The sequence below is a fragment of the Sipha flava genome, unplaced genomic scaffold, assembly GCF_003268045.1.
Source record: "Sipha flava isolate LNK unplaced genomic scaffold, YSA_version1 87_pilon_pilon, whole genome shotgun sequence".
In the NCBI taxonomy this organism is placed as follows: domain Eukaryota; kingdom Metazoa; phylum Arthropoda; class Insecta; order Hemiptera; family Aphididae; genus Sipha; species Sipha flava.
In genome coordinates, this window is record NW_020273629.1 from 764,689 (window position 1) to 788,276 (window position 23,588).

General features: G+C 29.1%; 1 protein-coding gene across 3 annotated transcripts in view; it reads right to left on the reverse strand.

Moving 5' to 3' along the window:
* The window catches only part of LOC112693451 (alkaline phosphatase-like), a 326,574-nt gene that overhangs the window by 181,570 nt on the left and 121,416 nt on the right, over positions 1 to 23,588 (reverse strand). Inside the window, exon 1 of one of the 3 annotated variants that reach the window (XM_025568542.1) lies at positions 18,001 to 18,170. The exons of the other annotated variants lie outside the window; for them this stretch is intronic. Within the exon in view, the coding sequence (XP_025424327.1) occupies positions 18,001 to 18,081 (81 nt within the window). The 5' untranslated portion in view covers positions 18,082 to 18,170. Of the gene's footprint in view, positions 1 to 18,000; positions 18,171 to 23,588 lie in introns of those variants that run through there. 3 annotated transcript variants of the gene reach the window in all.

Sequence of the window (23,588 nt, forward strand, 5' to 3'; positions counted from 1 at the left end):
TTGAAAATTCAAAGTTAAATAATTTAAAATATAAAATTATAAATTTCAGAACTTTAAATACTGAATATTTTTTAAATGTATAAATCGTATAATTATATAAATATATATAAACATTTGATTGTTAATGACATATTCATAGGTGTGTATAGATACATTTGAAACTGTAATGGAACAAATCAATATATATCAAAATATATCAATACATGTGTATCAAAAATGCACGAATTCCACGTTTAAGAGGAGTCACTAGTAAATACATTAAAAAGTTACTGAAGAGTTTCTCACGTATTGAATAATAATTGATAAGTTTTGACGAAAATTGAACCGACAGCGTCTATTGGATTATCCATTAATTAGTCGCGTGATAGGTGATTTTTAGAACCCATTAGAAACAATATAAATCACGTATTACTATTAGCTCTTTTTCGATATAACTACGGAAATGCATTTTCATTTACAATTTACTCTTTACGTGAATTTATAGATCAACAGCACGCGTATATGCTATACATTTCGATTTCATTAATGAAAACCTAATTTTTTTTAATTTAAATTACATTATTTAAAAAATTTCATAATTTTCATAATTTTTAAATTTTTTATAATTTATGAATTTATTCAATTAATCAATTTTTAATTGGTGGTTCATTTATTATTTATTCGAATGACAAACAAATAAAGTGGCTCATTGAAAGTGTTATCATCGATAGACGATCGAAGATTTATTATTTAAAATTCTATATGAATTAGTAAAATATAAAAACAAATAATGCTGTATTGTTTATGGTTTTACCACAGAAATTACAATATGTTTAATATAATTATGTTTAACTATGTTTAATATTTATTTTTATTTTTGATCGTTTAAAAATAAACATTTGTCAATTAAATTATTATTTTTTTTCTTTCATATGGCAATTAAATTATTTAAGTGTGGTCTTAACCATTGTGAATATATTTAAAAACATCGAAATTAAATAAATAATAATATGAATCAAATATTTTATTTATTTATTTTTTCTGTATTAATTTTTACTTTTTGAAAATAATACAATCGTATTTGTTATTGTTTTGATGGCATAACACCAATCAAATGAACATTTTCTATGTTATGGATTATACGAGTATACTAAATAGAAAAAACAGGGTAAAGGAAATTATAATCAGTATTATAAATTTGTATAAATGTTTATATATATATATATGTGAAGACAAATCTGCGAGAAACGATTGAGTACCATCATATTAGATAATTTAAAGAAATTTGGCTGAAATGTCTGCATTGAATGCGTTGTAATGCCATGTTGTATTTAATAATGTTAATTAAATAATTGTGATTTATTGACAAGAATTTTGAAACTACTAAAATTACTAAAGCACAATATAATGCTTGATATGGAAAATTATTATCACTAAGGCATTTTTTTCTTTATTTATTGTAGATACCATAGAATAATTAAGAATTATTTTAAATGTATAATATAATACAATAAGTAGAATGATTGATATGAGAGTATGAGTATCAATTATTGTGTTTTAACGGTTAGAAAAAAAAAAAAAATTAAGGGTTTAATTTCTAAAACTGTAGTTGTAGAATATGATAGAAAAATATATCCGTTACAACGATACCGATACAACGAAAAATCCCGTTATAACGAAAGTCATAGAAATCCCTTACCGAAAAGCTATTAAAACAATGTTAAACTAATCTCAATACAACGAAATGATAGATTTTTAATAATCCCGATACAACGAACTATTTGTACTGGTTATAATGTATGTATTTCCCTACTTAATTTAATCTAAAGATAAGAAACATACGGTTTTACGAAATTATCAAGCCATTAAATTGTCATTATAACGTGTGACCATGTTATTCCACTTCAATCGATAATGCTACACAATCAGTCGGGTCATAGATCTCTTACGTTGGTAAGTTTTATTTTTTCGTATTTTATGCTCCTTCTTTACGTACGTACGTGATGAGTTCTACAGTAAAAATAAAGCAATTTTCGTTGGAAGAGAAGAAAAACATAATTTCTGAAGTAGACAAAGGATTGAAGAAAGGCGAGGTGACAAAAAAGTATGGCATATCCCCATCAACATTGTCAACTATTTTGAAGGACCGAGAAAGCATCTTGAATCAATTTCAGACTTCTGTTTTTGTCCCGAGCAGGAAAAAGATGCGTAAGGCACAATTTGAAGACGTTGATACGGCGGTTTACAAATGGTTTCAAGATGTTCGTTCCAGAAATGTTCCTCTGACCGGTCCTTTAATTCGAGAAAAAGCATTAGAATTTGCTAAAATGCTCGAAGTTGAGAATTTCCAAGCAAGTGTCGGATGGTTAAATCGTTTCCGTGAGCGTTATGGTGTATTGTCCAAATGCATTTCTGGAGAGGCGAGTGACGTACCAATGAATTCTGTTAATGAATGGTGAAACGGAGAAGTTACTGCACTCATCAAGGAATACAGCCCTAACGATGTCTTTAATGCGGATGAAGCTGGAGTGTTTTTTCAGCTTGAATCAAAAAGGACATTAGCCCAGAAAGGAGACAAGTGTGTAGGGGGTAAAGCTTCCAAACAACGCATCACCGCTCTTTTCTGTTGTAACAAATCGGGAACGGAGAAACGAAAAATCCTCATCATTGGCAAATCCGCAAAACTTCGTTGTTTTAAAAACTGTAAATCATTGCCATGCATCTATAAATTTAATGAATGACTCAAATAATTTTTAATGATTGGTTGATAGATTTGAATACAGAAATGAAAAAGAAGAAGAGGAAAATGATTCTTCTTAGCGACAACTGTACTCCACATAATGAACCACCAAAATTGGATAACATTCGTGTGGAATATTTCCCACCTATCTGCACAGCTGTACTTCAACCTCTTGACCAAGGTATCATCAGAGCTGTAAAATCACGCTACAGAACTTTTTTGTTACGTCAAATTTTATGCGATTTGGAGAAAAATATCCAAAGAAAATGCAATGTGAAGGAAGCTATCGAATGAATATGCGGAGCTTGGGATGATATCAGTTAATCAACAATAACTAACTGTTGGAAACATACAACCAAAGACACCAATTCTGTTTCAGAAGTGGCCGAATATGATGAATCAAATACGCACGACATCCAACAATCTGAGTTAGAGCAAATTTAGATCACTACGAAAAATAAAACGTTGCTTCTTGACGACGTGAATTTAGAAGATTATCTCGGTGCAGATGACAACGTTTCAACATGTTATGAATTAACCGAAGTAGACATCATTCAATCCATTAAAGACAGCAAAGATGAGGTCACCGATGAAAGTAGTAGAGACGAAGACGAAGAAGCTGTGTTGGGAAATGATGTGCGCAATGTCACTTCATCAGAAGCCTTATCAAGTTTGGAAGTAATGCGAACATTCATTACATCACAGAGTGATATACCGGACTTCATATTTACAAACATTCACCAAATACAAAATTATTTACTTTCTATTAAAACAGCAAACCTTGTTCAAAAGAATATTGATGATTATCTATAATAAAGTTATTTATTTTTTCTCAAATTATTTACTTTTGTTAAAACTGTCAATTATTTATGTATAATAAAGTTATTTATTTTTTCGCAAATTATTTACTTTTGTTAAAACTGTCAATTATTTATGTATAATAAAGTTATTTATTTTTTCCGCAAATTATTTACATTTGAATTATTTATTTATTACATATTTACATACAATTTGTATTTGAATCACATAATGTTTTTAAATTTGTTTTTATTTCAAATTTTCAAAATTTCGTTACAACGAAATTTCCGTTATAACGAAAAAAAAATAAGGTCCCTTGGAGTTCGCTGTAACGGGAACTTACTGTATTACTTAATTTAATTTTTATTTTTCCATAAAAAAAAAGGTAACTATAAAAATAAATGTATGAACTTAAATAACGAGAAAACTTATTATTTTATAAACATATTGTACATTTTTTTTTTTTTTTGTAATTTGACAATTTTTGGTACAGCAAAAGTTTAAAACTCACATTTTTAACAAAAAGGACGAATAAATCGAGAGAGGTTTTTCAAAAAAAAAAAAAAAAAGATGTTGACCATTCTCGTGGAATATGCTAAATGAATATAAATGTAGTTTTGCTTAACGGTGAAGATTTATATGTAATGATACGAGTATTTTATTATAATACGTATTACATAACATAACATATATTCTATAACAATGTTATAAAATCATCAGTCAATGAATGTATTACATACCGTCTAATGCCATTAGCATATTATTATTTAATAAATGAAATAATGTTTAACAATCAATTTGGACAAAGTACAAAATATGTGTAGCTACTCTTACGCATGTAAAAAATTACATTATGTAAAAACCGACTGGTGTGAATTGAACACTTATTTCAAGCTTATAACTAATAAGGTTATATACAATATGTATATACGTGTATTATAATACATCGTTTACTACTATAGTAGTCCGTGGATTAAATTAAATCTGGACTATCGGTAATAAATATCTACGAGCCGCTTCTATCGACAATTCCGTAATTTATTATTTATTATACAGAACGGCAAACGGAAACTCTAAATTCGTGGTTTCGAATTTTCCCGTCGCCCTGCATTCGGTTCGAATTCGATAGTATAAGCTCTCACTGCAGTTTATTTGTTTTCGGCTAAGGAAAAACAGCAAACAACGTACCATTACTATGGGTACATTTCACCCCGTCGCATACATCATATCATAATAATAATAATATGTATCTATTATGACCGTTTTAACGTGAATAACTCGATTATTCACATGTGTTCTTTAAACAATTGCATGCTCTTTTTTACTACACATTATTACGATACGGCATGCTGCGTACAATAATTGTGTTCGGTAAAAAATGTATTAATATTTATCTCTATTTTTTACAACTGCAGTGCAAGAAGCTTGTGTTGACTTATTATAATAAAAAAAAACCATACGGTACAGTATGGTCGCGTTGCAGGATAAGGTGCGAATAAACGAACGTGTTTATTGTACACGTTTCAACGACAGATTTATGAATTTAGAATCTGATTCGACGGAACCCAAAATGATCCGTTACAAATAGTGTATCTACAGCGTAGCCAAGCTTTATTACTCTGGTCTACACTGTGTGTACTATGATTTGTTACCATATTCCATTCAGAGTTTCGATCCGCGCTTTTTTTCCCTTCAAATGCGTTGTAAATAAAACACAGATACAGCGTACCGTCGTAATTCAACCAAAATCATATAATACTCAATATTTATGTATGCAGCCACGTAGTCGATCTCGTAATATATTGAGCACAATTTACACATTTAGCACATTTCGGGACATTTTACTTTTCAAATGCAACTAGATTTGACGAAAAAAAAACAATATAAAACAAATATTTATCTAATTATTATAATCGGAAATTGTATTAAGTATAATATTGAGTATTGAACTCTATACATTATTGGAAATAATATAAGAAATGTAGTATATTCGTAATAATATGTTACACTAGGTAATAATCGATCATAAATACGAACGTAATAACAGAAAAATTATAAATTGTATCTATTCAATGATTTCATATTATTTACACGTATATATTTACATTTATATGAAAGAGTACACTTACGTTACGTTCAGTGAAAAAATAGTTATAAATATTTTTGATTTGCGGAATACTTGATTTAATAACATGTATAGGATATTTCAAAAATAACGCAGGATTTAAATCTGCTATAAATTAAATTTATTTCTTTTTAAAAAGCATAATATATCGTTTTCTTCAGAAGTTATGGTTTAATTAATTTACCATCACTGAATAACACATTGCCCCATCAGGTTCGTTGAGAATTCAATGAATTTCTTGCTTGAATTCCAAGATATTTCAAACTTTGTTCTGGTAAACTCGTGGTTTAATATATCGCTATAAGAAAAAAATCACACGGCGTCAAGTCACAAGATTGAGGTGGTAGCTGATTTGAATTCTGTGTTCTTTTTGAGACACCCTATATAATATATTTTATAATTGTGGGATGTTATACGTTAAAGGATAATTATTAATTGTGCATTCATAATTATTATTAATAATTAAGAGCTATAATAGATAAACTATAAATTCTGATTTAAAATTAAATTATGAACGAACTAAAAATGTTAATATAATGAATTGGCTTTAAAAAATGTGAGCTATATTGTATGACTATGTACCATAAATTTCGATGTAAAATAAAAATAAAAAATCATTAACCAACGTTTGAAAAAGTGTGAATATATTATTTTTACTGCACATATCTTCGATATCCAGATCTTACATTTTGTAGGTATTTAATGATAATATGTTAGAGTTATCGTACTCGAATACCCTGCAGTATGAACATATCTCGTTTCTTATACCCTTCCAGTCTTATCATATCGAACAGCCTCGGTTGAACTTATAAAACCACTCGCTCTGTGTATGCTGACCGCAAAAAATATAAACGTATATGCATGGGCTTTTACGTCGACACACATGCGCAAACCTCGTGGTGGCGTCCGGATAATTCACGTGCGGTATATAATTCTAGCACCTGAGTATTAATCGTCAATTTGATTATATTCACTTATTCTTCTGTTGACTGTAGAGATTAATAATTGTATATAACAGAATCTCAATAAATTAAAACCGTTATCCTTACATCTAAAAAAACAACTTAAAACAACAGCCGCACAGTGGGAGGAATTGCATTTCTAGCTGGCCAAAAATAGAAAATTTAGGTATGGTGATTAACGATTACAACCAGGAATATTTGTTACCACTGATATGACGATGGTAAATATATCAAATTATGTAATAATTGTTAATTAATGAACTGATAGGAGTAGGTAAAGTACTGAAAGATTATTGAATTTAGCGTATCATATGATAATCGCTTGTTATTCACGTAGTTTTCATTTTAGTTTGTCCATTGTCGTTATTTCATAAGTAAAAATCTAATTATTTTTTGCTAAATCAAAAATAGATTAACTAATAGAAATAATTAAGTTACATTTGTTCTCAGTACTATTTATTAATTAAAATGTCGTAATAAAAATTCATAAATATCATGAATTTAAAGAAATACAAATTTATTTAATTTTCATTTTGTAGACATTTTTTTTAGAGGCTCTTAGAGGTGTGAATTCTCTTTTAGTTTAAGCTTATATATATACACTTTGAAATATGACATTTATAAGTTGCCCCAATTTGCCCCTTATTGAAATAAATATATTTTTCTAGATGAAAGAAGTAACGTAAAAAATCGCTGTTTATTTGAAGTTTTGAAAAATAATGTTTTTGCATCAAGTACTTATGAATCACGAAACGCAATGATTACTTACAAAACTCATAGGCTGGGAGAAAAGTGGGAGTTTAGAAGGCAATGAGAAATTTGATTAATGTATTAAAAAAAGTTGAAGAATTTAGTAGTAAGTTAAATAAGAAATAATTAGACTCAAATCACTTTTTGACTAAATTTTTTTTAAAAAAAATGATGTGGTTGGATTTAGAATTTAAAATTCTTTTATTGAAGAAATGTAAAGAATCGTATGTACATTTTACAAGTTCTGATAGACCACGTTAATCTTTTTTAGAATCAAGTGATCGTTCTAAGCGCAAACAAATAAAAAAACTTGAGAGAAATAACTTCATCATATAAATGAATCTGTGCAGTAAAATTGACATTGTATGTTGAAGAAAAACGTGCTGCATAAGGATATAGCATTTATCATTAATACTCGCATAACTAAAAATTCGTATCACAAAACTAGATTAGGTGCTAAAAAACATGAGGCTGATATATATCCTTCGTATGATAGAGTTCAGTTAGCTAAAGATAGATGATAACCTGAAAATATTATTATAAGCGAAATAATTTCACTTTAGAGGCAAGGGAAAGTCAAAGGAAGATGCCCAAGAGGCAAGTAATAAAAACTATAATCGATTCAGAGTACACCATTCTCGAAAATCATAACGTATTTATACAAACACATATTTTTTTAATTTCTTATTAGTGTCATTTGATCTATTAATTACAAGTTTAAGAACACAACTTCACAAATCAAAAACTAAATTACCTCCAGAAGCCATTAATTTACTTGATATCGAAAGCTCAGAACAGAAAAAAATAGAAACTTGTAACAGTAAAATAAGTAGTAGTTATTCTGAATTTTTATTTTTATTAATTTTTTTGTTATCCGATTAAGTATCAGATAAATTAAATATTTGAAAATAATGCATTTTTTTTAAATTTCTTACATAAATGTTTATTGTTAAAAAATAAAATTATTTTGTTTGTAATATTATCCAACTTCATAATTTCAATGTTTACTTGCCTCAACTGTATTTTCTAAACAGTTATCTATATCGAGATAAGTATTGAAGTAAGTTATTAAAATTAAAGTAAGAAAATGTTTGTGCATATTAAATCAATAAAAAAAATATTTATTTGTGAGTGTCGAACTTTGTTTGATAGGTGCTAAATTTTTGGTCAGCTAGAAATGCAATTCCTCCCACTGTGAGCCGCGACGATAGGATTTCGGTGGCCAGAGGCAATAAGTAACAATGCGGGCATGACTTCAATGTGTGAAATATTTTATGGTTACGGATAGTGAGTTGCGAAAGGCCTAAGGCACGATAACTTTAGCATCTACAAACATAACGATAACATTAATATTAAAATCAGTGGATATTTATCCTTTGATATTTCATAGTCATCGGATCACCGAAAAAAATAGGGACGTGTGTAATTTTTGACAAATAGGCACTTGCACTTGTAGTATTATGAACATGATAAAATTTGATGATCAATTAATCGTAAAAAAATATATATAGTGTATATATATATACACTATATAATAATTACATCAACTGTATATATAAGATTAATTATATGTAATATTATTAGGAAAAATATAATTGTATTTAAATTTAACTGTATAAGAAATATATTTACAAGTACAATCTGTACAATACGGTGCAATAAGTAAGTTATTACCGTCCCTACGGGTATAAGCTGGAAATTAATTTACACACTTATTAGCTAGATCAAAGGCGTCTCTTAGATACCCTACCATATTTAAAATCCCCTGTACTGAATTCTATCCTAAGCTCAGGATATGTTTATCAAACTTATGGCAATCACAATGGACGTTTTTACCACCTCTTTTCACCAGTTGGTACTGAAAAATCTCGTCCACCATTTCACAACCTTGGTTCCATAGTCTTAAGCTGTCTAGAAAATCCATTATCTCGTTTACCCGTCTTCGTTTCAGCTACTCATTACTTCCTGGACATGCTTTTAAACTTTCATTAAAAAATTCCCCTTTCTGTACACTTCATAACGATCCTATAATCTGTGACATCACTCATTTCATTTTCAACTGTCCTAAGCTATCAATTCAACGCGCTAATTTAATGACTCTTTTCAACTCCTCTTATATTATCTTTAATGTTCCTAGTTTATTTTTGACCTAGCAAGAAAATATCATGATTTCCTTAATCGCCTATTTCAACCTTTTTGGCTTTTAAATTTAATTTTTTTATTATAATTATAACTGTCGAAATTAATTGTATAACAAAATTCAAAAAATAAAAATTAGTTATTGTTAGCTACATTTAACTAAATATAGTTTTTGAACAGATTATGAAGGCTTTAGTTGTTCTGCTTGACTAAAATATTTATATTTTTGATCACCTGTTATCCATGGGTTTTTATTTTTGTTTTACCTTATACAATAGGAAAGTCCTTGAACCATTGCTTTTTTAGTCTGGAATATTTTTGTGGCTGAGAATATTTTTTTTATTAGTGGATTAGTACGAGGGTGTAGTTCTGAATAGAATTTGGTGTAATGAAACGTAGCCCGGTTGTTAAGAGCTAATAGTCTTAGATGTTTATGACAATTGTTGTTAGTTGTATATTGACGAGTAGATATTATATTAGAGGTAGGTCTATATGCCTATTGAATGAAATTGAATAAAAAGCTTATAGATATTTAGGTATTGGACGACTTTACAGACCCAAACAGCGTATGAAATGACGAAAATATAATTCATCAAATGTAACGTTTCGTTGAGGTTGGCAGGGTTATGTGGTATTTTTGAACTGTACCATGAATGAAAAACATCTAACCACCTCTGATTTTGATTCCATATATATCAGATAATAATATATCATAGCACGGCGGTGGCGGCGGCGGCGGAACACTTCGACTGTGCCCACTAATCTCCACCTCAAACGGTGCAATGATCAAAGTGTAAACCCTCGCTCATACCATAATTTTATCTCGCGCAATTATCAAGTATTCACGTGAAAATCGTATTTCCCGTTAACACGGTGGCAGCGTACGATTAAAAAATATCCGCATTACTATAAAATTATTATAAAATAACAATAACAATGTATTGTTGTAAATGTATATATGATCGTGGCTTGATGTATACTATCATGCGTAAAATATCACCGTTATTTTTCGTTAGGCGCATTATACCTACTGCGTGTAGGTACCCAACCACGTCGTATCATGATCGTTTTCTTCAGTGACGAGATCCGTCAGCGGAGTATCGGCGAAAAAATTACGGTAAAATTGTCGTCAGCCTACATGATAATCGCTACCGTCGGACGATTAATTACTGTTCTATAGACGGTGGTAAGATTGACTTCCACATAAAAGCGAGTAATAATCATTAAGCAGTATAATCAGATATTAAGTATGTTCTCTTCCTACCACTGGCTTTATTATTATATTAACGATTTACTGTCAAAAAATTCGTTTGTTTCCACTCTGTCCAGGTACGGTTTTAATCACTCCGTTTTATCAGTATATAAATATATTTCAAACATTTTATAAATGAAAAAAAAAAATATCCCTTTTTGGAGTTGTCCAAAACGCTTGAAAGACCGCGTAAAACGGTCAATAAATCAAACCGTTAAAACAAGTACAGTATATGTACGTTTGTATCACCTGCCAGTGAATTGCGAAACGGTCATGAAATAATGATCGCGTGTTGAAGAGACGTGTACTACGTTTAAGTTATACAAAGGTTCTTTAATTTACTCGAACAAACGTTGTTTTTATTTCCAATCGAATATGTGCAACAGTCAAAAAGTCTTTCAGACGTAAATCATTGTACCTGTTAAACGAAAAACCTCTTGTCGAGCATGGAACAAGTTCTATTGTTTTCAATATGAATATGATCTATGTATTATAGAACATTCGAATACCACTTACTCATTCACCGAACAACCAAAAATACCATACTTTACTACCATATTGACCAAAAATACTGATTCCTTCAAAACGTTGTGGGAATTTTATTGTTGTGCGCAATAACGATTTTGTTCGAAAAACGCATTTTTAGAGGTTTACATAGATTTGGGCTCTGTACCGGATGCATACATTTTTTTCTTCACTTTTTAATTACCTAGGAAATATTTTATTCTACTTAATACCTTGGTGTAACCGGTTACATTTATTTTTTTTTTATGTCAAAATAGTATAGAAAATAAGACTATATAAAGTACTCATTAGACCTATAGTATTGTATGCTTGTGGAGCATGGGCATCAACAAAGTCGGACGAGAAAAGATTACTACTATTTGAAAGGAAAATACTGCGAAGAATTTATGGACCCAAAAGAAACGAGGAAAATGTATGTGAACGAAGAACTAATGCAGAATTAAGGGCAATGTTCAATGAGCCAAACATAGTGGGAATACTTAAAAGCAGACGAATAAGCTGGGCCGGGCATGTATGGAGAGCGGAGGGCCAAACAGTATATGATGTCACAATGTGGAAACCAAATAAAAAACGACCGATAGGAAGGCCAAGACAGCGATGGACAGACCGGGTTAAAGAAGACCTCAAGCTCCTGGGGATTAGAGAAGGAGAACAACTGGCGAAGAACAGAGAAGTGTGGAGAGGTGTAGTAGAAGCGGCGATGGACCTTCAAGGTCCGGAATAAGCCAAAAAAAAAAAAAAAAAAAAAAAAAAAAAAAATAGTATAGAAATGATCTAATTTAAAATTTATCTATTGAGTTGGGTCGGGTTATTATTTATTAATTTATAAATACATAGAAACTAATCATATCATAAGTTAAGCCGTGTCTTCAAATTAATTCCACAATAAAAAAATGACATCACTATGTAAAGTTGTCTTGACTTAAACGCACGAATAAGTTTTTTCGATAAAATAAAATATTGTATATTTTCTTAAAATAATAGTTCTTAAAATATAAACGAAAAGTCGTTTCAATTGTATGGCTGGTAAGTTTTATTTATTCAAATATTATTAGGCTCCAAAAATATTAACGCGACATTTCAACGTGACAAATTTCTTGTTTCGTGATAGTATCAAAATATCATTAGGGTAGTATAATATTTATTCTATTTATTCTATATATATATTCGTAATCGTATCATTATTTTTCAGTCTTTATTGTCAAGGCCTGCGTTTAGATTAAAAATCATCTAAAATAAATAATAATGAACTGGAATGTATCATTAATTCATGTGGATAAATGGAACAAGTGCATCAAGACTTTTCGACTAACAAATAAATCAATTTTAGAATTTCGAAAAGGGTAGATTTATTTTAAAAATAATCCATTTCAAAAATTTCTCGATTCAATTTTCCATGACGGTTTATAATAACCAACGTAAAAACTATTTTTTCATAAATTATTGATATTTATTGAATATATTTCATTATTAATATACTTCGAATTGACATTTATTTAATTTAAGTTATAATAAAAAGGTTAAATATATCTAAAACTAGTTATTTGAATTATATTACATTAGTACATATATACAACGATCCAAGAAACATTAATTATAAATAACCAGATTATTCAATAGAATAGAAAGGATGACTCTATCAAATATCTTGGCGTTTTCCGAAAAATTAACATAGAACACCCACATAAACAAAAAACTCACACAGGGATATGCCAGGATGAGAATACTGTACCCCTTAATCAATTATAAATCAACTCTTCAAATGAAATTATATCTCCTCCTCTACACCGCAATAATCAGACCACTGATTACCTACGCATGTTCTGTATGGGCCACCGCCTCTTCAACTAAAATAAATAAAATTCAAATTCTACAAAATAAATTCCTAAGGATATGCATAAAAAAACCATGGTTCACGAGAAATCGTCAGATCCATAATGACACGAGAATATCCCTGATAAACACATGGATCAAAATCCAGTTTAAAAACTTGGACAGTGCTCGTCACTTCAACCTAGGAAGAAAAACACTTAATAGACGTCTGCGGCCTCGACTTCCCCAGGACATTCTCCTAACAGACACTGAAGACTCATCATCAGAAAATGAAGATCGCTATTAATATAATATACATGACCTCACTTATATTATTGTTATTCATATGTATTATCACATTATTATAACTTTCACTAAAAATCTATGACTCAACAAAGTCATAACATTTAGATCTATAACTTAAAATTGTAAAAAACTAAAATAGTTGTAATAGCACTAAATGTGCTGAAACATTTTATAATTATAATAAATATAAAATACATTAGTGTAAATATGGCACATAGCACGCTATATTAAATGTTTTTGAATATTTTAACGGAACTTATGAACTGTTAATTATTGCTCAAAACTATTATTAGATTGAACGAATTTGTGTAAATAAAAAAAGTAATAATTTGACAGTAATAATTACAAAATAACGTAAAAAAAAAGTTAAATAAATAAATCTATTATTATTTGTTATTGAGAAAACAGTAGTTGGATAAATAATAATTGTTGTTCCATATAATATCAAGACTAATTTTAAACTTGTTTCCAGTAACATAACTTTGTTGATTAATTAGATTTAATTAATAAATTCTATTTCTAATTTGTAGTGTTAATATATCTTATATATTTTATATATTATTAAATAAAAATAAAATGATAAAATGTATAATGAAAAATATTTGTGAGCAAACACAAAAAAATGTTGATGCATTTATGAGAGAAAATAAAGAATGTGTTTACACTATCTACAGTTCTACAGATGTACGATATTGGTTTTAATAAAACAAATTAAATGTTTGTTGCACGTCTTGTAGTAATAATTTTACAAATGTTCTGAGTAATTTTGATTTAGATTTTTTAATTACACTTCATATTCGTATTTATTAGAAATATTTTGTGTTTGAACAATATATTATTTATTTTGTATGTACAGTTTCGTTAATAATATTATGACATGTGTACGTTTTGTTCATAAATAAAAATATAAATTTTTTTCCACGAGTATGTTCATTTTGTAGCTAACAAATATAATTTTTCTACGAAACTTATGATATATTTATTTTTAGTGTTTAAACGTCGATCGATGATAAATTCTAATAAAAATGTTCTTTTAAATATAAAATTATATTGAATATACTGTATAAAAATATATTACACTATCCATGAACTAAACGAATCATATAAATAAGGAAACAACGCTGTGAAGTATAAACCTAAGAATAATACTCATTGTTCTAATAGTTTACAATAGCAGTAGAAAATTCTTCTATCGGATGGAAAATTGGTATTCAAATTTTAATGCACATTTCACAATTATAAAAATTATATGTTTCTAAGGCTTGTAAATTTTCGTTACGTGGTACTTCGGTTAATTTAATATACCTTTCTGTGTACCTATGTCTTTTAGTAACTTATCAGACAATTTAAATTTAAATGCAAAAGATAATAATAATATTGAAACTTGATACAAAAGTATTGTATATTATGTATAAACAACTTAAGAAAACATTGGTCTATTTATGTTGGCAGCAAATAATTGTAAATACTCTTTATGCCACAGTAAACATTCTTTCATGTATTAATAATATAATTCAGGAGAATATGTGACGCTTTTAACAAATTTTTGGCAAAATCGTTATGTAATTGTATGCATAAAAATTAAATACACATATGCATGTACTAACATACTGGCTATTAACCCGTAAGAAAAAAATGTATATAAAAAAGATACTATGTCAGCAATTTAAACAACAGAGACTTTGCTTATAATTCGCTTCACTTGCTTTAGTTTAGCACAGGGTTAATTTGTTAATTGTTTCAAATATAAACGTCATTATTATTGTATACAAAGAAAGAATTCTGTGGATGCTCGATTGAGCATGAAAATATTTTGTAAGGAACGTGTGTTTATTGAGTTAAGGGAAGTTTATTGTATAATAAAGAAGACTGTAGTGTACTCATATAGTAGAGTTATTTAAGATGCCTTTTTATTTATTTTTTTTTGTGAAGTCCTCACGTGATTGAAAAAAAAAATTAGAACTTATGTAATATGTATGGTTCTTCGAAAATGTAAAACAGCTGGTAGGTCGATATTTCAAATGAGAATAACCCGTCATACCGCTTTAAAATATAAGATGAGAGAAAATTCCCTTTACCACCCTTTATCTACCTAAAATGTTACTATCGAGGTCAAAGAAAATTTTATAAGCACACATTACATGGAAATACATAACGAATAACCAGGTGATAACGATGGTGAAATCCGAAAAAATTCATACGGACTAAGTCGACCTCGAATCAAGATAAACGAAAACGAAATAATAATGTAATTTAAATAGATTTTTGGATATACATACAAGATTTCAATAGCTACATGTGAACATAGTTTTAGGTCGGTAGAACCGTTTTGTAGTAATAACACACCGTCACTATCATGCTGTAAAATTTGACGCATTTTCACATCAACACTTGTATATATTAATTTTCATCTGAGAGTATATTATAATCTCTTTTTTACACTTAACTATTTATAAATATGACGAGTTTAAATAAAAAAATAATTAATAAATACGTTAACCGTTCTCAATACAAATAATAATTAATATTTATTTTATATGAACACTAAAATTAAATGCAAATTTAAAAACGTATTTACAACTGCCTATTTTAACGATAACGTAAAATATACATTTCATCAAAACTTGACAATTAACTTATTGAAATATAAAAATTAAAAGATTGTTGTTCAAATAAAAATGTAATAAGGAAAAGAGTAAAAATGATATAATAACGTGATATATAAATATGATAACGTCAGGGGGTATTTTTAAAATAAAGAAAATATTGTTTACAAGATGTGACAGAAATGAGTAGAAAAGAGAAAATAACGGTAAACGATATCCTGCAGTGAGGATATTTGCACCACCTCGCTGTGGCCGATCTAGTGATGGACAAATACCCGGTAAATATAATTTCAGATAAATCCCGATATTTACTCGATAAATTGAATACATTTATTTTTAATGCTAAAACCAATCCATGGATATCACAATATTTTTTTATGATTGTTTCCTGACTTTTTCATGTTTTTCCAAGACTGATATATAGATATCTGAATCTATTCTATAATCAATGGTTGTAGTATCAGTTATATGATATCGATACCTACCAGTAGTAAAAATAGAAATATACAATTTGACCAGATTAAAAAAAAAAATATATTTACCTAAATTTTTGGTAGGTAAATATTATAGTGGGTAAATACCCATTAAATACCCAAAATATTCAAAATATTTACCTACGCGTCGAGTATTTACCCACGGTACATCAGTAGGCCGATCCTTATCAATTATCCAACAACATATTTTTTGGGCGTTGTTGGTAAACAAATCGGTGCCAGAGTTACCGTAATTAATACATTCTCTCGTTCAAATCGAACGATGACGATTATTATAATAATCACAATACTGTACGCGATGGCATTATTAAATTCGACATTAATATCATTAGAATTGAGCACCAATGTAGATAGTTTGACAATCGTTATTGTTATCGCAGAACGTTTGCACGTCGCTTCGACATAACTTATGGACAGATAAATAAATGCGACTTCCAAGTTACACTGGCATAGACGCGAGAGCTCTGCACGGTCTGTTTTTAGTTAAAAATACATTTTAACTAACGCCAAAACCAGATCAGACCGATAAAATAAAATATGAAACTAGACTGGATCGGACCGACATTTAAAATTAAAAAACGCGACGAGTTATTTTGGTGTCCCAAAAAATTATAATCTGAATTAAAATAACATATTATTACATCGGATATTATTTTGTATAATGTAAAAATTTTTGCTGTAGACACAAACGAGTCTTATATTCGGATCATTTATTGGAGGTATTAAAAACTCGTATGCACAATTGAGTGGTATTTCGTATTTGTACGTGAACGAGTCGCAAAAAAGGTTAAACGTACGCAAAAGGGTATCGCCCATTGTTATTTTATATAACGTATATATCTTATAGAACTAAAGGCGGACAGAACAGACTGAACTGATTTTTTTTTACTTTTTAGACAAGGGGACCGAACCATATTAAATTTAAAAACACAAATCCCGGACCGTGCAGAGCTTTAATAGACGCGTTACACGTGTACCCAAGTTTTCACTGTATCCATCGACTCAACACTGCACAGCAAAACATGCACCAGGTTCTCAATATTATTATTAACCACAAATTATGTATTACGGATAACAAAATACACGCGTTTCAACGCGAAGCAGTTCGGATCACACCGTAGTGTACCCTGAACCGAAACCAATAGGTTACTTCGAGCAGACCGAAAACACACTTTTTATTGAGTAAAACGTATGATATACCTAGGATTATTTTAAGGTATTTTTAGAAGTGTGCAAAACTTAAAACTCACCCCCTCCCTATAATCTCAAAAATATTACTCCTTATGTATGATTTTAAGCCCCACTGTTGCGATCGTGCAATAATAATAACACAGTCTTAATATACCTAATATGATGATTGACGGACCTTTTACCTGCACTCGGTCATGAAGTCGATAATTACAATTTATTGTTGCGAGAAATTTTATTTATAGATAGTATTTACAACTGCGCATTTTTCATTTAGAGTTACGTAAAATGTGTTCAAACGTTAAAATAAGTCCTGCGATGTACCTGTGTATGCAAGCGGACGGAGAAATTTTTATTCGTGCCGTGACAGACGTGAATGGTTTTCAAACAGAAGTATTCAAACATTGCCGAAAACTGTCGTGTTCGCAGTTAGTGGACGTTCGCACCCTATTGCGCCCGTAGCCCGTGTTCTGTTCTGCGTATTAGGGTTGATCGGAAAATCGCCAAAGTCCCGAAGAAAAAAAACGGGTCACGGCGCACGGCGTTACCGACCGTCGTAGGCGGACTAAAAGATGTATTTCTACTATTTTATTTCGGGGTCTACCTTGGCTGGTTTTTATACGTGACACGTGTTCACCCCGAGCCGTATCGTAAATATCACCCGTTCCCTTCGAATCTATATGGATGGTGAGCGAATCGAGCGAATCGTGTTATTGCATACACCGAGTAGTGTTTTGGTTTTGCCGAGTGGAAGTTTATAGTGACTTGTATCGAGGGTTTTTTTTTTTTTTTTAATATATATCGCATCATCGATCGCGGTATCTATTAATGTATTGGACTTATTCTTCCCGTCCGAAAACAAGATAACGTATTATTTTATTTGCTTGTATCGAAAAATGTACTATGAATAAAAAAAAAAAACGCTAGAACTTATCTATTTGGAACCCAAACAAGTTACTTCACAACTTTTAATTTTACATAAAAAGTACGTACACGCATGTATAATTCACGTAGAAACTTGATGGATTTATTATAAAAAATTAAAAGAAAGCAAGAAAGAAAAACATTCTCATAGAGAAGTTTATTGAAGTTGTTTGAAAGTGTAATAAGAAACATACTACGGAAAAACAGACTTAAAAATCGCTCATTGCTTACTTGGTAAAAAAAAAAAAGTAAATACAGTAGAGGAAAGACTCTACGAGAATACGAAACTGGTCGGTGACAAATGTACGAGGAATTCAATTTTCTCGGTACCATGGAAAATACTTTTTCATGCCTTAATATAGCACACGTTTATTAAAATATCACTGAATCTACTGCGCTATCTATAGGAAAAAACTACCTTAGTGAAAAATCATCTAGAATTTGTATTTGAGTTCTAATATGTATTATCAGCCCCCTTTAGTTACATGTAATTTATGTCGGTTTCACGAGGATTAAGTGACACATAACATTACTTGTATGAATTCTTTTAAGTAATCAACTCGTTACACACAAAGAAATAACGGTATTAATAAAAGCATTCAACAACACACTCCTACTGAAGTATAGAGACGTTAGCTAATATATTTAAGCACTTGTCTATTAAGCAAGTAATAAAAAACAAAATATCATGTATCTTATTAAATCTTTCAAAACGCTTAAATTGTACGTACTTTATTTATATGTTCGATATGTTTGCAGTATACGTATATATGCTGCAGTCTATAAAATCTTATTGAAAATCATGAACAAACAAAAACAAGGATTGCTTTTTATATAGCTTTTGTTTATCAAGCATATCATTTAAAATACATTAGACAGAGAAATAGATAATTACTTTTTACCAAATCAAATTTTTTGAATTATGTTATTCTTTTTATTTATGTTGATGTTGTAATACTCGTATATACGATTTTTACAAATAAAATTATACAAATCTTATAATACTCATAGTATATTAAATTAATTGTATTAAGGCGGATTTAGACGGGAAGATTTTCTCGTACGTGGAATTCGAGAAACTTGCATGCGATTGTCGAATACGAGATTTTCTGTTCGAGAATCGTATCATGATTGTTCACACTATGATAAAAACTCGCGCGTTATGCAAGGCGATTTTTGAAAGCGATAAACTCGGACTTTTTTTTGTTTACACGTTTCGAGATTATTCGGTACGATTCTTGCTTCTAAAAATATCGACTAGTGTAAACAGTTTTTCTTATCTATCGGACGTTTTATTTATCGACCGTTCGAGACTCGCACGAATCCGTTCAAACCGATTTTTGCATTCGAGTAGCGTACCTACGTATTATTGTTATGTGTTGTTTTAATATAAAATGTATATTTTAATTTAAACTTGTGTAGTTATTTTGTTTTTATTATTACTTTGTATTGAGTTTTATTAAATTGTATTAAATTAAGTTTTTAACAAATAAAATAACTATGGCAAATTTAATCAAGTTTGGTTCGACTGAAGTGTTTAAATTTATAGAAATTTATCGCAGCCATGAATGCCTATGGGATACAAGCAACCAAAATTATAAAAACCGAGATATGAGAAATGCAGCGCTTTCTTCTTTCGCAGAAGAATTAGGTATTGATGGGTTTGGGCCTAAAGAAATAACAACAAAAATTAAAAATATTAGAAGCCAATATTTACAAGAAAAAAAATAGATACGGGCGTCTACAGGAACTGGATCCAGTACGGAGGATGTGTACCATCCAAAACTTCAGTGGTTTAATTTATTGGATAGCTTCCTCGTGGCTAGTGCTGAACCAAGGACTACTTGTTCAGACCTAGTAAGCTAGATAGCTAGGTACGAGAAACTCGTCTCGTCTAAATCTCCACCTTGCAATTTCCTCGAAAGGTTACTCGCATGATAGTTACGATAATCGTACATATTGTTGACACGTTACGATTTTCTCGACAGGCACAGTTTCTCGAATACTTCATACGAGTAACTCTTCCCGTCTAAATCCGCCTTTACGCTACTTTTATTTCAAAGATATAGTGCTTTTAGAATTAACTGAATAAACTGGACTTACGAGATATTTAACTATTTATTGTTTTAGATTAAATCAATTATACAAATTTTTAACCTAAAAATTGTATGTTAAAGATATATATATATATATATATATATATATATAAACATATTTTAATTATATTTATTTTAATTTATTCTATATTAATTAACGCATACATAAATCAATATCAATAAATCAAAACCGTTGTACTAAATAATATAAAATATTTCTAAGGTAGCCAAAAAAGAAAACAATTGAAGGGTACAGGGAAAAAACCAGAAAAGTCACTTTTTTCCATAATGGTTATTTTGGTATCAAATTATTTGTATTGATTTGTATTGACGTATTTTATAATTCAAGAAGTCGATCTGGGAAAAAAAACAGATTAGTCGTGAATTATAACCACCGAAAGTTTTGGCATAAGGCAAAAATTATTAGGTTTTGAAATTAAAAACACGTTTTTCTCGAAATAAATAAAAAGTGACTTTTCTGATTTTTTTCCTGTACCCTTCAATTATATATCCAACTCAAAACGGTTTCGATCTTTAAGAATATGATTTTTCCAAATCTGTTATAAGGAACTCATATAGGTTATTAAATGAACAATTATATTAAATTTCAAGTTCAAGTATTCATTTTTAAGATTTAGTGAACAGAAATTGAGTGAATGAATGGTGTTTTAATTTTATAAACATAAAGTAGGTTATTTTTATATTCATACATTTTTATTCAATTATTGATTTATACATACACACATACATTTGTCTTATAATATTATATAAATATAGTATTTTAACCGATTGGAAACGTTAGATTTGGAATGGAATTTAATATACATATTTGCGAGAAAAATAATATAAGAAAATATTATTTTCACGAATACATTTCGAGTGCATCACGGTTATACGCATTATTTACTTAGTAAAATTAGAAAATCAAAGGTGAAAGGCCAATCTGTTAATCATCTTTCACCCCACGAGTAGTTCTAGATACATCTTTATACATTATACATTATATTTTTTAATTATCGAGGAAAAACAATGGTACGGATTAATTGAATTTTGCAATAAATTGTACGTTTTTCCATCGAACACTCATTTAATTTAAAATTAGACTTAATAACTTACTTAACTGATATTTTTATAAAATTAAATGAAGTAAATTTATTAATATAATGTAAAATTATTACAGTTTTTACAATAAATGACAAAATTCTAGTTTGAAAAAAAAAATTGAGTTTTGGACATGTTCAATATAAAATTGATAGCTTTGTTTTTTTTTAATATTTTTTCCTCGTCTTCAAGTGCCATATTCGAACGTTGGCAATCATGTTAGCCATTTGATCTTTATTAATCTATTTGTAAATATTTAAAATCGATTAGTTGTATATTGTTATATATATTTAGATTGTTGAATTTGATGAAACATTGTTACAACATTTTTTATGTAGCTATTATTGTTGTCTTATATAGATATTCCGGATTTTTAGAGCTTCGTTAGTTTATTTTGGAACATAAAGGCTCCACGAACAAAAAGTTTGAGGACCACGACTTTACACCAACGATCTCTCGCATGTAATTAAATTTTGTTATTAAAACTATTTAAATAAATGAATATATTATGAAATATATATTTTTCCCAAAGAATTCAAATTATTTTCCTATTCCCCTCAATTTTAAGGAAAAAAAAAATCCCATGTGTTTCTTTCTCACGCCTCGTCTATAGGTTGGTGACCTTTTTAAATGGGTCCGTTATACAGCGCTCGGAGAGGATACGTTCGAGATTTCGCAATGTTTATACACGACTGATTTTTAATTGATAATTTTGTTATTCCTTTCGGAAATTATAATTTTCATCAATCATCATTGAGCCGTAAAATTTCAAGAAATAACTTTCAAAAACAATTAGAATCGAATTAGTTGTAATAATATATAACATTATTTGGAAATACTGATGATATATTAATAATGTTAGTTAATAATTGGTTTGTAATATGAAATATAATATCTTTCGGAGTCATATTACGAAATATGTTTTACTGTAAATGCGAAGAAAGAAAATAATTACAACATTTTTAATTTTTAACAATAAAGAGTTTGATTTGTAAACTATTATTATATTTAATATTTGTTGTCGTTTTGATAAAATATTCATACAAAAATATATTATTTCGCTTTTTTAATGGGCTTTTAATATGCAGATTCATTTAATAGAACGTTCTGAAAACTAACAATTTTATCAAACTCTAAACTGAGATGTGCAGTACACTTAAATTCGTATATATGATATAATATACAACTCGACTGTTAAGGATACATTTATTTACATTGATCATGAAATGCCTAAATAATCGAGTCTTGTATAGTAAAAAGTATAGAAATAGATTATGTAATGTTTTTTGCGGAAATATAACGTAGACTTTAGTCCATTGTTGATTTAAAGGTTAAGATTCTAGAAAAAAATTGTACTTGAAATCAAACTAACCAATCATTACAACCCCGTGTGTCCTTATCGGATAACATCAGTTACGAGTCAGTTACAATATCACAACAGTGCATTCTTAATTCTCACCAGAATCAATTTTTAACAAATGTTTATTCCAGAATATGGTGAATAATCTCTTAAGTAACATTTTCCTATTCGGATATTTCTATAGGAGGATTCTCCGGTGGATCTATCTACACACCGTTACTAGATTTCTTTTCCACGATCTACTCAGTTCACTTACCCTAAAATATTGTTTTTTTAAATACTCGAAACGATTGTCCTTAATATTATTAATTTCGTAGCCTATGGGTTCAGTATAAAGTTCGCATTTGATTGGCTAAGTACCATAAGTAATTATAGTTAACTACGGTAGACGCCACTTAAAAGACTCACTTTGGGAGCAGCATAAAGAAAGT